Source organism: Phyllopteryx taeniolatus, chromosome 10 (assembly GCF_024500385.1).
Source record: "Phyllopteryx taeniolatus isolate TA_2022b chromosome 10, UOR_Ptae_1.2, whole genome shotgun sequence".
Taxonomy (NCBI): domain Eukaryota; kingdom Metazoa; phylum Chordata; class Actinopteri; order Syngnathiformes; family Syngnathidae; genus Phyllopteryx; species Phyllopteryx taeniolatus.
Genome location: NC_084511.1, coordinates 14,723,083 through 14,738,680, shown reverse-complemented (window position 1 = coordinate 14,738,680; position 15,598 = coordinate 14,723,083). Strand labels below are relative to the sequence as shown.

At 42.6% G+C, this 15,598-nt stretch overlaps 1 protein-coding gene across 2 annotated transcripts in view; it reads right to left on the bottom strand.

Moving 5' to 3' along the window:
• The window catches only part of gabrb2a (gamma-aminobutyric acid type A receptor subunit beta2a), a 47,310-nt gene that overhangs the window by 20,413 nt on the left and 11,299 nt on the right, over positions 1-15,598 (bottom strand). For both annotated transcript variants that reach the window (XM_061786917.1, XM_061786918.1), the window contains exon 4: positions 6,198-6,418. In XM_061786917.1, the coding sequence (XP_061642901.1) occupies positions 6,198-6,418 (221 nt within the window). The remainder of the gene's footprint in view (positions 1-6,197; positions 6,419-15,598) is intronic.

Genomic DNA, 15,598 nt, shown 5'->3' with positions numbered 1-15,598 from the left:
TACCAATCACATAGTATTCTGTCCGTCTTGGAACAGTAATTAACTAACCCCAGCCCCACCAGCCCTCTTTCCCTGTTGGCGCCCAGATTTCCAATGGAAAGAGCTACAACAAACTGTTTTTTGATCAGATTTGAACAGTGAAAAACGTTTGTCAGCACTACCCCCACTCCCTCTGTGACTATCAGGGGGGCGCCATCTAGGGGAATCGCACAGGGCACCATCGCCACTGCTATGTAAAATAGCAGTGGCAGTCTGGCTGGTTAGGGATTTTATGTTTTGAGCTGTAGAGACACACAGTCTTCCTCTCTCTCATATTCTGCCTTCTTTTTTTTTTTTTTTTGCTCTCTGGGCTCTTATGTAAGAGCCAGTTAGCAGGGCTGTGGCGCATTGGGGAATTAACACGGGAGTCAAAATTCTGCCATAGTTTACCCATTTCTGACAAAAATGTTGTTTCAATGTTTGGCATTCTGGCAAGTCATCGATCGCTCCCCATCATCAGTGCCACTAAATCATTACAGAAGCGCAGAGAAAGCGAAGTGGGAGAAAGGAACAAAAATGAGGCCAAAATGGCAGGGTTATAAATACCAGGCTATTTATAGCCCACCTACATCATCAGCAGAAGTCTCGAAGCCTTTCAGTCTGACAGAGACTGCAACACTCATCAAGACCGTCTTCAGCAACCCTTAGCCGACCTAGCATGTCAGATACTAACAATTAATAAGCAGCAAACAACGAGCAAGGTGATAAGACAGATTTTTGTGCAGGAGTCGCCTTCCTGTCTCCTTCCTCCTGTTGTCTTTTCTGCTGTGAGAGTGGACCTTTGCAGCACGCAGGCTTGTTTGCTCTTCATCTCCATCACGGCCGGGCTGGGCCGGTCCAAGCCGGTCCCCCCTCTCGGCCCGACCTGCCGGAGGAGAGGCCTCGCTCGAGCATATCACGCAGATTCAAACACGCTACATTTGCTCTGCGTCTGAGCTAATAGGACATGCAGTTCTAAAAAAAAAAAAGGCTGTTTTTGCTGCATGTTCCCAGCCTAGCCACTGTGTGCGTGTGTATGTGCGTGTGTGTGGCCCCTTCCTGAGGGGACATGTGCACCTTTGTTACCAATGACCTTGTTTACGGACATAACACAACCACCACAAATTCCCAGACAGAATCCCATTTCGAGACAGCGTCACAGCACAAAGTGAATTCAAGAGTGCAAGTTTACGAATGTGAGCGCGTCGTAATCAACCTGACATTTGCATCCAATCGTATTTTACCCTCTAATGAAGCTGGACGTTCAAATGAAGATGGAGTCGATGCCTCCATTTTGGACACAGAGAGAGCTCTCCGTGCAGCCAAATTTCCAAATAAAATGTCTGCTGTACCAAAGCACTCTCCATTTTCTAGTCCAGGCTCATCTGCACACACTGAACATACAAACCACCCTTGTTTGATCATTGGCTTGAAGGTGAGATTGATAACTTTAAAGGCCTTTGTTGAGTGTATCGATAGGAAGAGGGCTAAATTCAATTCCTCTTCCATTTTGAGTGAAGTCTGACCTTCATGTCTCTTTCTCTCTGGATCTCCCTTTTCTGACCTTTGCCTGTGAATTTTGAGCAACATGCTTCAGGAGGTTCTGTGGTCTTACTTCTCACTAGATATTTTGTTGTGTGTCATCTGTGTTAATGGTTTGTGATTTTTTTGGGGGGTGCTGTATAATTAGATCACAATGCCTCTCCCTGACAGTGACAGTTGGGAGCACTCTTGTCATTTGCAGGTCCAGGTGATTGAAGACCAGGAATCGGGAGAATTCAGAACATGCTATACTGAATTCCGGGACGGACAAGCAAACACATGCATGCACCTAATACTACTAATAATACTCTAAACACTAGGCTTTACCTGATCAGGATTTTTGGGGCCAATCACCGATCAGCGAGTTTTAAAAAAACGATAAGTGATCACCGATCTGATCACAAGATGAAGCAATTTGTCTATTTAAATGACTTGTTCATTTACTGTATTTCCTTGTGTGCTGTATACCGAGTATATCCAAAAATATTCTCTATTCAGGTCATGTACTCTAATCAGTCAGGTCAAACCAACATTACAACATGACAGAAATAATGGGTGCTAACTTACTATAATGAAATTACTTTATTGGAATTAAATTACAGTGCATTTTTACGAGAACGAGTACTATACACTTGCATCCTTGTTACTTACTGACGCGCTTGCTTCACTAGATCGTTTCATATTTACGGCCTACTTGTGTTTTTCATGCACACTGTGATATTGATTTTACTTCTGTGTTAGCATAGGCTAGTGTTAGATTACGGCACATTCCAATTTACTTCCAAATTCCGGAATGGAACGGCGTCTTAAACTGAGGAGCCCCTGTATTTGATCATTACACTATTTTCATTTATTCATATACTTTACAGGCGGCACGGTGTACAACTGGTTAGCACATCTGCCTCACAGTTCTGGGGGCAGGGGTTAAAATCCCGGCCACGCCTGTGTGGAGTTTGCATGTTCTGCCTGTGCTCGCGTGGGTTTTCTCCGGGCACTCCGGTTTCCTCCCACATCCCAAAAACATGCATGGTAGGTTGATTGGGAACTCTAGATTTCCCTTTGCTGTGAATGTATGCGCAAATGGTTGTTATTTTATATGTGCCCTGCGATTGGCTGGCGACCAGTTCAGGGTGTACCCCGCCTCTCGCCTGAAGTTAGCTTGGCTAGGCTCCAGCATGCCCACGACCCTAGTGAGGATGAAGCGGTACAGAAAATGGATGGATCATGTACTTTACTATACACTTTGAGAAGTATGAAAAAATTCTGTGAATGTCGAACACTTTCAGCATTCACAGAAATTAACATCCTTGTTCGTTTGATAAAGTCATGCCTATAAAAAGAACAAGGATGTGACCTTGTTCATTTTACAGGCACAATTTTTAGTCATGACTATTCCAGCACAATCAAAACACTCACATTCTGATAAAATATCAAAGCACATCTATCTACACATCTTGGTTGGGCTCTCTTAGCCAAGTCCCACCTCCTCAATTCTCCCACGATTTTCATTCTGGAATAGATTTGTTCAAAAATTATGCCCGTGTTAAAAAAAATAAAAAATAAATAAATAAAACACGCAAATTATAGTATGCCAGTGAATTATAGTATTTGAGACTCTAGCAGGATTAACATGCGAATGAACGCCAGCCCGTATCACCGACGTGCACTGTGATTCCGTGACGTGTTATTAGGATTCCCACATAGTTTCCAGGCAGGACACGCCCTGCTCCAATATTACTGGCTCCAGGACATGCGCCGATGCACTATGAGTGGCTGTTGTATCCCTGTAGAACACGGCCTAATAAGTATGTGACTTAAGTGTGGCGGCGTTATGTTTCCCACTAATCCTAACCCACCCTAATCCTAACCACAACTCATCCTAAACCGTCTTAAGAAACGGACCCTAGCCCTAAACCTAACCATAACAAACTTCTTTGTTTTTATTTGGTACAAATGCGATGCATGTTGGGATGCTCATCTCGTTACATCTGCCCTTCCCTCGACGCAGAAGCCAATTATTTTCTAGTGGGGTACGTCCTGGGAATCCTAATAACGCGTCCGTGACCAGTGATACATTAGCATACATCCTGTTTTCCCAGTGAGAACTCTTCACTATGTTGGCCATCTTGTGCACATCCACTACAGCCCTTGCAACCAGACCGCCCGTCTCTGCAGGTATGTGTCAGCCTGCTCAGAGCACTCAGGCATCTGGCCGGCCTGACTCTGACAGCAGCTTGTGTCTGGACGTGCTAGCATCAAATAAAACCTGAACCAAACCCACGAAGCAAATAATGGAGGAGCCGGGAGGCACTGACAAGGACGACGTATGTGAGGTAACAACTGCATCTCTCTGCTGCACGCACGCCCTCAAATTCACAACAAGCCCTCTCCCATCCTCCATTTCTTTTGGCAGTTATGCAAAGCATATGTGTTGGGCTTATATAATTGGCTCAGAGTGTTATGAATTACATTTCTCAACAAAATGTTGGGATGAATAATCTGGCGCAGTGCAGATGCTTTAATATTTTAAGGAGCCTTTGCGCAAGAAAGGCATCTCCGTGTCTTGCGAGAGAATGACTGAATGCAGCAACATCTTGAATTAGAAACAATTATCTTTTTTTGTTTTAAAAGCGTGTAAACTAATTGGAGATCACGTGCAATCGCGCAAACACGCTGCATGAAGGCAAAAAGGAGGAGGAGGAGCAGCACAGTGACAGATGGACCACGCCGGCCTGTGCGGCCACATACGCAGCATCAGTGCAGCTACAGAGTCGGTGTTTGTATTAAACTAATACATTATTGGTTGGGAGTTATCAATTATAGAGGCCTCTGAGGCATGCCGGTCCAACGCCAGGCAGAGTCGACTTGCAGACGGGCTGAAGCATCTCAGTGCAATCAGACAGATCGCTTGTTTGTATCGCACTCCCTCATTATTGATCTGGACCAATCAATGATTGATTTTCATGCTCATCAAGGGACATAGGCAACTAAATTGAGAAAGTGGCGCTTCTGCCATACACATCTCACTGAAAACATCAAAGCACCTTGGCATCCCAAAGATATACTAACAGCAAGAATAGAGAAGGCAAGGACAGTTTTTCTAATACTGAAGCAAATATGGTACTTAAAACACATACTGTATCAACAAAACAAAAAAAACGGCACATCTTTAACTGGAAAAAGTCAGTCTTAATCTATAGATCATAAACATGAAGGACCACAAAAACAACCACCAGAGCTTTTTAAACAGATGCTCAATTCGATTTGGGCGGTCGGTTTTCCACTGCACAGTGAACACATCAGTTTAAACAAGACATGGAGGCAAACAGGAATGGAGGACAAGGAGTGTCTTTTGTATTTACTGCTCAGCATTTGGGGTTTAATTGGAGAAGAGACTGAGGGCCGTGGACACACTGCTGCACATCTGCCTCACAGTTCTGGGGGCCAGGGTTCAAATCCCGGCCCCGCCTGTGTGGAGTTTGCATGTTCTCCTGGGTGGGTTTTCTCCGGGCACTCCCACATCCCAAAAACCTGCATGGTAGGTTAATGGAAGTCTCTAAATTGCCCCGAGGTGTGAATGTGAGTGCAAATGGTCGTGTGTTTCTATGTGCCCTGCGATTGGCTCGCGACCGGTCAGGGTGTACTCCGCCTCCCGCCCGAAGATAGCTGGGATAGGCTCCAGTAGCCCGCGACCCTGGTGAGGATGAGCGGTGAGGAAAATGGATGGATGGAAGGGCTTCCAGCTTGTCATTTTTATGAGCTGGAAGCCCAAATTACGTAAAAATAAACAAATAAATACTTGAAATTGTTGAAGTTGTGGGCACTGAATCTATAATCTATGAAAGTTTAACTTTTTGAATGGAATTATGTAAATAAATTAACTTTTCAATGATATTCAAATTTTTTGGAAAGGGTCTGTATTATGAGCGTTTGTGGGACAGTAAACCCCCACTTGCGGACCGAACCCTGCCAATGATAGCAAAAAAGTAATTGACACCCCCCTAAAAATGTTTATAAATGCCTATATCAAAATTTTAAAAGTTTGAATCATAACGATACCACAATCTATGATCCCAAAACACTTTGATCTCATTTCAAGCTCTTCATACAACATTACCCTTAAAAATAAGTGACTTACAGAAAACTTGATTTCTATACATACGCTGTCATAACCTCCTCCGCTACTAACCTGGGCTATACTTAAATCCTCTCCAACATACAAAAACCTTCGAACAGTCTAGATGTATCACTTGAACATATTTTCTTTACACCAATTACTACTTTCCTATTAGCCAGGGTTTTGGTACCATCTTGTGGCATCTTAGGGTGTTGCAGAGAGAGCACAAAAAACATGAATATGTGAATTTGTGTATAGCAAACTGCGATTAGGCAGGAGTCCACTGTCCATGGTTTTATTTGTTTTAGAAATGCATGATAAGCTGGATGAAATGCTCTTGGAACACAGGTTCCCCACCCCTGCTCTAGATATTGAGTCAGTCAAATTATTGGCTCTGATATACCAGCATATGTGATTAAAAAGGCCCAGTTAGATGCACCAGATACAACCTTGTTAGCTCATTACGCTTTGTAATCAATGCATTAATAACGGCACACAAGGGCTGCTTTAAGCGGCTTACCTGAGTCCATAAAGCACGGTGCCATCAGGATGCAGGCGAATCATCCTGTTCTTGACAGTGACGCCGTGAACAAAGGACTTTTTGTCGTTGAGAAAGTAAGTGTCCGGTACCCACAGCTGGTCGGCCACTCGGTTGTCCAGAGTGAGGTTGTAGGCGATCTCGGAGTAGGAGAGCCGCTTATCCCGCCACGCTTGCTGGAAGTACATAGTCAACGTGTAGTCCTACAGAGGAGAGGAGGAAGGCAATGGGATGGCTGCTGATCCGAATTACATAAATACAATAATTCAACACACTGGATATGCCTCTGTGGAATGTTTTCACAAGGATTTAGAGTAGGATTTCAGATCAATCGCAATACTCTTTAATTAGTTGTCCATATTCATGGGGGTTTGGTTTTTACCTCCGTCAAGCACAAAGCGCAACAGACTAGCCTCAGCATTTTAAAACGTGTAGTTTCTACTATATAGGGTGTCACTTAAAGGAAGGTTTGCAGTTTAAATAAAAAATTAAAAAATGTCATAGTATACAGTATGTTAAAACTGCCTATATCATCTGACATTAGAATATTATTAAAATGATCTTTTGAAAAGTCGTCCCTCTCTGGCCCCATTTTATGCCTCTTTTTTATTATTATTATTATTATTATTATTTTAAAACTTGTCCCACCGTGACAAAAAGAGCCTATCAGAGACTGTTGTAGCAGAAGGCGTGACCAAAGAGTGTGTCAATCATTGGCACGCACACAGCACACGCTCATAATCATGGACGCTCAGTCTACCGCACACAGCAACCTCACGCTTATAGTTTTCTTGGGAGGAGTATTATACTCCAGTTAGCAAAAAAAAAAAAAAAAAAAAAAGTTAAAAAGAAGGAATTGGACAGCTCTCAAGACAAATCAAAGGGAAACATAACGCAATAGCTATGTAAACACATCGCCAACAGGTCGTCAGGTAAATTGATCACCTCTATAATATTTTTAATTGGTTGTACAGTCCCAAAAAAAATCTAACCAGTAACATTTCGTGTTTTGCAATTTTCCAACAGGACTACGCCATGCATGCTACCAGTGTCGTCGCTGTGGCTAACGTCAGTTAGCAGTCTCGTACACCATCGTGACGGGCATGGTTTTGGTCAGGGGCGTGAGGGGGATTAGGAGTGGAGAGAGGCTACATCTTGCTAGCAGCTTGAAAACTGCATACTTCACAAGTTTCTATACATATGTTTTTTAACATTTTATTTTTCATATCGTTCAGATACCTTAAAAAATGTCCTTGATCAAAGATTAACAACATCTTTAATTGGAAAATAAATAATATTTGTGTAAAAAGTCTAATTTAACGATGAGTCCTCATCCAAAATTCTAGAGCTCAGGCATACCAAAGTGTTTGGGAATTTCAACAAAATAAAAATGCCAGCAAAGGAATTTGAGTGACGTTAGAGGTTCCAAGAACCAAGAAGTTACCTGCTCGCAAACAAAGAAAGAAACACAAATACAGCAGTAACACTCTACAACTTTTTCACACTTCGTTTTCACCCATACCCCAAGGACCAATACACACTGTACACAACTTATTTTTTCTCGCGCTGATATCACAAATTATTACAGTGAACCCAGACTATTAATAGGAGGTAGGGACCAAGACCTGGCACGAATAGCAAATAGCAACATGGTATTAAAGGTTAAACCCAAAATATACCGCAAACTATGATCCCCAAACACTCAAATATAATTTCAAACTTATCTTACATTACCCATAAAACAAATGGCTTACAGAGAATTTTTTTTTTTAATGCACCATATGCGTATGTCACCTTCGCAACCTGTGTAAATAGCACATACTCCTTTCCTATTAGCCAGCGCTTTGTGTGCTTCATGTGCAGATTCATTCAGAGCATGTGTAAGTTGATGTACAAATGATGTACGCTGTCATCGCTATCTACACCATCAATCAAACTGCCAACAGAGTCGGCCTGCACGTAGATGTAAATATGACTCCATCATACATATGTGGCCACACTTGGTACACGCTCTGCATGCTAAGAAGGTCATCCTAAAGGTCGTTTGTGGACTGAAAGGCCACTGCTTTACCACGGGCCATGGCGACTTCGAATTGAACAATTGTCTCCTAATTTTGACATCATAACCGGTGGGTAACGTTCTCAGCTGGCTGCCTGTCGTGCTAAAAATATCAGTTTCTGCTGGAACAAATGACAAAACTTTCCGCTTTATTGAAACAATTTTGCCTGGGACGCAAATGGCCTATAGCTTTCTCCAGCTGGGGCTTCACCGCTCTCTTTGCTTTTAATTCTGCTTCGTGATGAAGAACCAGAGGTAACGAAGAGATGGCAGCAAGAGCTAAATATTTGTGCTTTTACACCTCATCTCTCTTTCTCTGCTTCTCACTCTTGACACCCACACACCCACAGAGAAATACAGCACTGCGGTGTTATGTACTCTTTTACGGTGTTGTGCAGAGCCATTTGTGTAATGAAGGCATACAGCCTGTAAAACAAGGCCTTCATCATGTCTCACTACAATGTTTTCCCTGAGTCATTCTTTTTTTCATTGCACACCGCCGTGACAAAGCAATCGCCACTTTTCGGGTCTCGCTCGTTCGCAACCAAAATACTGTATAAAACGGCATCTAAAAATACATGAGCTCCTGCCATGTTGATGTTGTTGCAGGAGTGAAAAGTCAAGCAAGGACTTTGGTGTCCTTGCCCCGTTACCCAGAGTTCCCACTGAACCTTCTCGTCTCACGCTCGCTCCCTCTCACATTATCTGGCTGCTGATCGCACGGCTCCATCACCTATGGGATCGTTAGCTGCTGCTTGACAGACACGTCGCACACACTCACGCAGCATCTCGGTCGCCATGTTGAGGAAGCACAGGCAGTTTGAATTGTTGCAATTGTTATTTATTCTATGTCCCCAATTTCCATTTTGACTCAAACCTCCTTCTTTTCGCTCAAAGCTGTTATCATTGCAGTACCTCCACATTTTTGGTCATTACATTTAGGATGTGGCATTAAATAGGACAGGGACAAATACAATAAATCCTGCAAAACATAAATTTGCTTTTCGTTCTCTTTGCAACTGAAAGCTGCCTCTTTATTTATTCTCAATTATTTAAATTTTGTATCGTTTTTGCAATAAAACAAATTGTGTTAATTAAGTGTGTTAAGAACTGTCCATGCCTCACCTGCAATAAAATATAACCATTAGTGATGAGTATAAAAAAAAAGTGACCGGTATAAGAAATAAAACACTCATTCACTTCTCCATTTTAACATAACTATTCCAAAAACATGCACGTTAGGTTCACTAAAGACTCTAAATGAGGTATATGTGCTACATACTTCCGCATTCTGAAAAACGGGTGCAAACACTTCCTCTCGGTTCGGGTGAACGGTGAAGGGGCCGTGACAAAGCAACCGTCGGGACTTTAAACGTCTAGAGTGTCTTTTTTTAACAAAAGATGTTACCACAGAGCCACCAAAGATTACAATACTTACAAATATCATATAATATTTGTATAAATAAATAATATATATGTATTTAACTTTTGTCCGGATACACCAGCCATAAAGAAAACAAAATTCCAGTTCGTCTTCAAACAATCATGTAATCAAACCGTAGTTATGTTCGTTAGCGTAGCATGTGGTGAAAGTCAGCTATCTCGTTTTCAGGGTTTGGTCACGTGACATTCCGCATATAGCGGATTGTCCATAGGTGTTAAAGCGAGTGTAAATTGTTGTTTGTCGACATGTGCCCTGTAATTGGCATCATTGCATGTAAATCATGAATGATTGTATGGAAAATTGGTACCCACTTATAAAGAAACCCTCTGTCGAGATTTGAAAATTGTCAAGGTTTTGGTGTCTTGTTTTTATTCATGCCCAGTTAACTGTGTGTGTTGTTGTGTACATTTGTGACTATGCTGATGCAGCGAACACCTGCATGTTGCCTCCTGGCTGTGCTGTGATGTTGCTAGCGCAATTAAGTTTACAGATGGTACCGTCACACGCACACCGCTGGGCATTTCTCACTATTGATAATCCTCTAATGGAACTCCCTTCTGAATACATTGACTCCATTTTGCTTTGTGATGACACATTGGAAATATCCATACTACACATTGGGAACCATTTATTCGGGAAATCATGCATCCATTTTCTATAGTACTTCAGTCTCCATTGGGGTCATGAGTGAGCTGGATCCTATCCCTGCTGGTTTTGGACAGGGTATACCCCGGACTGGTCACCAGTCAATCACAGGGAATGTTTAGCAAAGTTCTTTTTATTTTTTGGCAACTCCGACAAAAATGTTTGCCCCCACACAGAGGGGCACTTTGCCTGAAATAGGGGCACTTCTCCAAAAAGTGGGGCCCCCCGTTGCGCCGCCTCTGTGTGTATATATATGTCTACGTGCATATATATGTACTGTATATGTGGCGCGGTGGCCGACTGGTTAGCACATCAACGTCACAGTTCTGAGGACCGGGGTTCAAATCCGAAGTACAAAGTACAGATGAGGGAGAGCAGGTGAGAAAGGCAGCACGCAGCATCCCCAAAAGGCGCAAATAACCGAGACCCCGTGTAGGAGTGTGCGCTCGCAGAGCGACCTTCACTCTCCTTGTCACAAACTCCATTAACGTGACGCAGACAGCTCAGTGAGCACCAATGAGGGAGACATCTTGTGGAGTGGAGAGCACTGAATAAAAAAGAAGCATGACAGCACCCCGAATGCATAAATGCAGTGAGGACCCACAGAGGGCGCAGCCGGCTTGGAATGCATCAAGGCTGGTTGCACAGCGACAGCAGCATCACGGTTGTGTTTGTGGGGCTAACAACCGCCCATTAGGAATCTGACAGATTGACAACGACTATGTTTGTGTTTCCCTGAGAAATCTGACAGGCCACTGTTGTTACAAGACCTCCATTACGACTACATCAGCCGTCATAGCCGATACGGGAGTGAAGTGCCGATGAACACACATTTATGTTGCACGGATTTGATGTCTCTTCGCCACGGAACCGCGTCCTTCTCTGTAGCGCCAACCAGTACAGAGGAAACAGTTTATGCTTTATCTGTCAACTGTAATCAAATTCCAAATGATCAGTATCAACTACTGTTTTCACCTAAATAGAGGATGTGTTTTTTTGCTGCAGATGAAAAATGAATTCTAAATAATTAGTCTGTATGCTACAGCACAGTGCCCTAGTGGTTAGCACAGTTCTGAAGTCCGGGGTTCAAATCTCAGTTCTGGCCTTCTGGTGTGGAGTTTGCATGTTCTCCCTGTGCTGGTGTGTTTTTTGTCTGAGTACTCCAACTTCCTCCTGCATTCCAAAACCATGTGCGTTAAGTTAACTGAAGACTCTAAATTGTGCGTAGGTACAATTCGGTGCATTTAAGTGTATTTTTTTTACATTGTTTACATTTCTTTTAGCAATCGTGACATGAAATTTGGATGCAGTTTCATCTCTAGTATACAATTTTGGCATTTCCATGGTCAAACATTTTGCGGCAAGTACCAAAATAAGTAAGCACTTTTTAGCACCCTTCTGTATGGGTACCAACTGCCGTTGATGGTGCTGAAGGGTGAAGGGATAAAATTGCACATCCACTGTTCACAATGTGTTCATTCAACTGCGCTCATTGTATTTGCTTACACGGAGACTTAAAATGAAACACTGTATTCAGGGTTGAAACAGCATCGGAACGACCTGACCTGACATTGCTCGTATGATGCTCTTTGGCGTTTGCAGTCAATGAGCTGTTTTTCAGCCAATTAGCTTCAGTGGAGAAAGTGCCTGACAGAATGATTAAGGAAGTCATCAACACATTAAAGGCCCTTAATGAAGATGTCTAACTAACAACCAACGACAACTTTTTTGACCCTGCACCAGCCTTTATTCCTCTACAGTGGGGACAAGTTCAACCTGGCATCCCTTTGGTACTGAATAGTGTTGAAAAGAAAAATCCATTTGTAATTTCATACCTCCGCCATTCAATTACACCCTGAACTGGTCGCCAGCCAATCGCAGGGCGCATATAAACAAACAACCATTCACACTCAAATTCACACCTACGGGCAATTAATTAACCTACCATGCATGTTTTTGGGAGGAAACTGGAGTACCAGGAGAAAACCCACGCAGAAGATGCAAACTCCACACAGGCGAGGCCGGATTTGAACCCAACTGCAGATGTGCTAACTAGTCGTCCACCGTGCCGCCACAAAATATCATATAATATAATATAATATAATTGGTGTGTGAAAGTGAATGTAAATGGTTGTCTATATGTGCCCTGTCATTGACTAGCAACCAGTCCGGCCCGCCTCACACCCGAAGTCAGCTGGGAGAGGAGCCAGTTCACCCGAGACCATTATGAGGACAAGCGGTACAGAAAATGGATGGATGGATAATATAATAATATGCAGTATTGTTCATGTTTTACAAATAGAAAGGCAGTAATGGCTCATGTCATGCGTCACAGATATACAGTACTTAGTATTTACAAACAAGGAAGGCCCAGTCTCCGCGGATTAAATATAAAGCGGAAAAGCCCAGTTTGCATGGAAGAAAGCCCTGGGATTAAGTGTTGTTCTTTGCTTATAATTATGCTTCTGACCATATTAAGATGCACGTCCACTTAGCATAACTAATGACTTTGTCCTGCAGCTGCCGTTCGTATCTTAAAAGCTGGCTGGAGAGCTCAGTGGAGTCAACAGAGCATTCCAAAATAAATGACTTTTTGTAATTAAAGCATAATTTGTGCCGATAACAATGATGGATGGTCAGGAAATGAAAGTAAAACAACGATCAACGCAAAGATTCATGTTTTGAATAATACATTTTCATTATTCATTTCAGTCATGCGATTAATACAGCTGCTGTGTGCTCAAAGTTGGCATAATCAGGATTTAGCTCAACTTCCCATCGTTAATATCATGTTGTCCTTCTGACTGCAAACTGCAGTGGTGCGATCAGGTACGAGTTTAATTCGTTCTGTGACCACACTCATAACTCAATACACTTGTATCTCAAATCATCTGTAAATGAATCAAATGAATGGAAATGCCATTAACCCATTCTGCCCCCTAAATAAAATAAAAAAATGAAGACAAATATAGCGCTCTATAATACTGTATGTTATAGTAAAAACATAATTAAATAGAGGCGGCACGGTGGACGACTGGTTGGCACATCCGCCTCACAGTTCTGGGGACCGGGGTTCAAATCCCGGCCCCGCCTGTGTGGAGTTTGCATGTTCTCCCCGTGCCTGCGTGGGTTTTTTCCCAGCACTCCGGTTTCCTCCCACATCCCAAAGACATGCAGGGTAGGTTAATTGAATACTCTAAATTGCCCGTAGGTGTGAATGTGAGTGCGAATGGTTGTTTGTTTCTCCGTGCCCTGCGATTGGCTGGCGACCAGTTCAGGGTGTACCCCACCTCCTGCCCGATGGTAGCTGGGATAGGCTCCAGCACTCACGCGACCCTTGTGAGGATAAGCGGAACGGATGATGAATGAATGAATAATTAAATAGAATCTCAAGATAAACACTTTGTGCATCATGATTTAATGCCTCAATTCAATACATTGTGTTGTTCCTTTTAGTGTGCCCTCCTTGGCCACCGGAGGCAGCATAGTACAGTCATACAGACATAAACGAAGACGAGTCACCACTACTCCAAGTGTTTCAGTAAGCTGTTATAATATTAGTTGTATTTCGCAGAGAATAAAGACTATATGCCTGTGAGAATTGCAGCCAAAGTAATGCATTCCAAGTAGCTTCAGTTGCTTCAAGATGTGATTAAAAAGTAATCCTCAATGAACAGGAATCAGAAAAATCTATTCATTTAATATTAATCCTTTGCCAAGTAACTAATTTCCCAAAGGTGTTTCAATGTTTTTGTTAAAAATCAACAGACTGACGACTTCCGAACATTATCAGAATTAAAAAATTAATACATGAAAAATTCCATTCACCTTACAATGATCACGTTTTTGAATGAAAGCATTTCCATCCAAATTGAACAAAATGTGCAACATATATGCTGGGTAGCTAGTTTAAACCAGATATGATTCACCTGGAAAATGTTCTACGTACATGTTTTTTACGTTTACATCTCAATGTCAAATGTCATCAGGTCAGGTTGTAATTTGAGATTTTACTACACCCTTGAATTAAAATTGTACAGTATATCCTTTTTAGTTTTTCAGATACTGCTGTTCACTTATTGATTTTGTAGGTGGAAAATGTGTAAGCCTTGGTGAAGGTCTGCTTTCTCCGAGTACATGTAAACTAATAAAAATACACACCAACAAAACTGTGCACGCATCTGCTAGAATCTAAATGTTCGAAACATGTTTTCTTCTCTTGAAGAAAATATCCTCGGATTCCGCAAAAAAAGAGAGTGAGAGAGAGGTAGTGTTGTCATGGCAACACTGAATAAAAATAACACAAGCTTGTTTTCCACACACTGAAAATAAAACGGAACAGGATCAGTTTGGACAAACGCGATCAAAATTGTCATTAAGTCACACACGCACACGCACACACACACACACACACACACACACACGAGAATGCGTCTCCCACGCAGACATGCAGGAACGTGTTTTGTTTTTTTATGCCTGGTCATGTGACGGCCACGTCCCATTACTAATGTCAGTGTAATGACGGTTCTAAAGGCAATGCTCACGCCTCACTAATTCCTCTGTCGTGGAAGCCACCACTGCTGGTTTGTTTAAATCTTTTAATTCAAAGGCAGCTAATTAACATTCAGAGAGGAGTTTTATATTGCAGGCAGCGAGCTCAGGTATTTTACATGTAATTAACAAGCAGGATGAGGTTTGGGGGGCGCGGGGGGGGGGGGGGGGGGGGGGGGTGTACAGCCAAATTCCAGCCTTGTTACGATGGACTACATGCCGAAGAGGCAACGCGGACACATAGTTTGAATTAATCAGCTGCAATTCTCATGCACATTTGGATCCCACGTGTGTGGTTCCGGTGTTACGGAAACATTTGCAACCCGTCAGAATTGTGTAACCCCAGGGGGCATTTGGGAGTTTGACAGCAAAGGAGAAGAATACTTACATTAATTAATTGTAAATTGTGACCACTGGATTACAACTACTTGAATAGAGAGGGGGGGGAGGGAGAATTTAGTGATTTCTTGTCCTTGAGCTATGAATACAGCTGTTACAATTTATGATAGGATAACCTACCAAGTTTATGCCGGTAATGTATGTAACTCTCAAACGCACGCAATGTCCGACATCGCCCCCCTTGGGTCACAAATTCAAACTGTTGCAGATTCTTCCGGCCATCACTCTACATCTCACAAGACAGCGCCAGAAAAAATTAACTATGTTGGACCTTCCTTGTGTTTG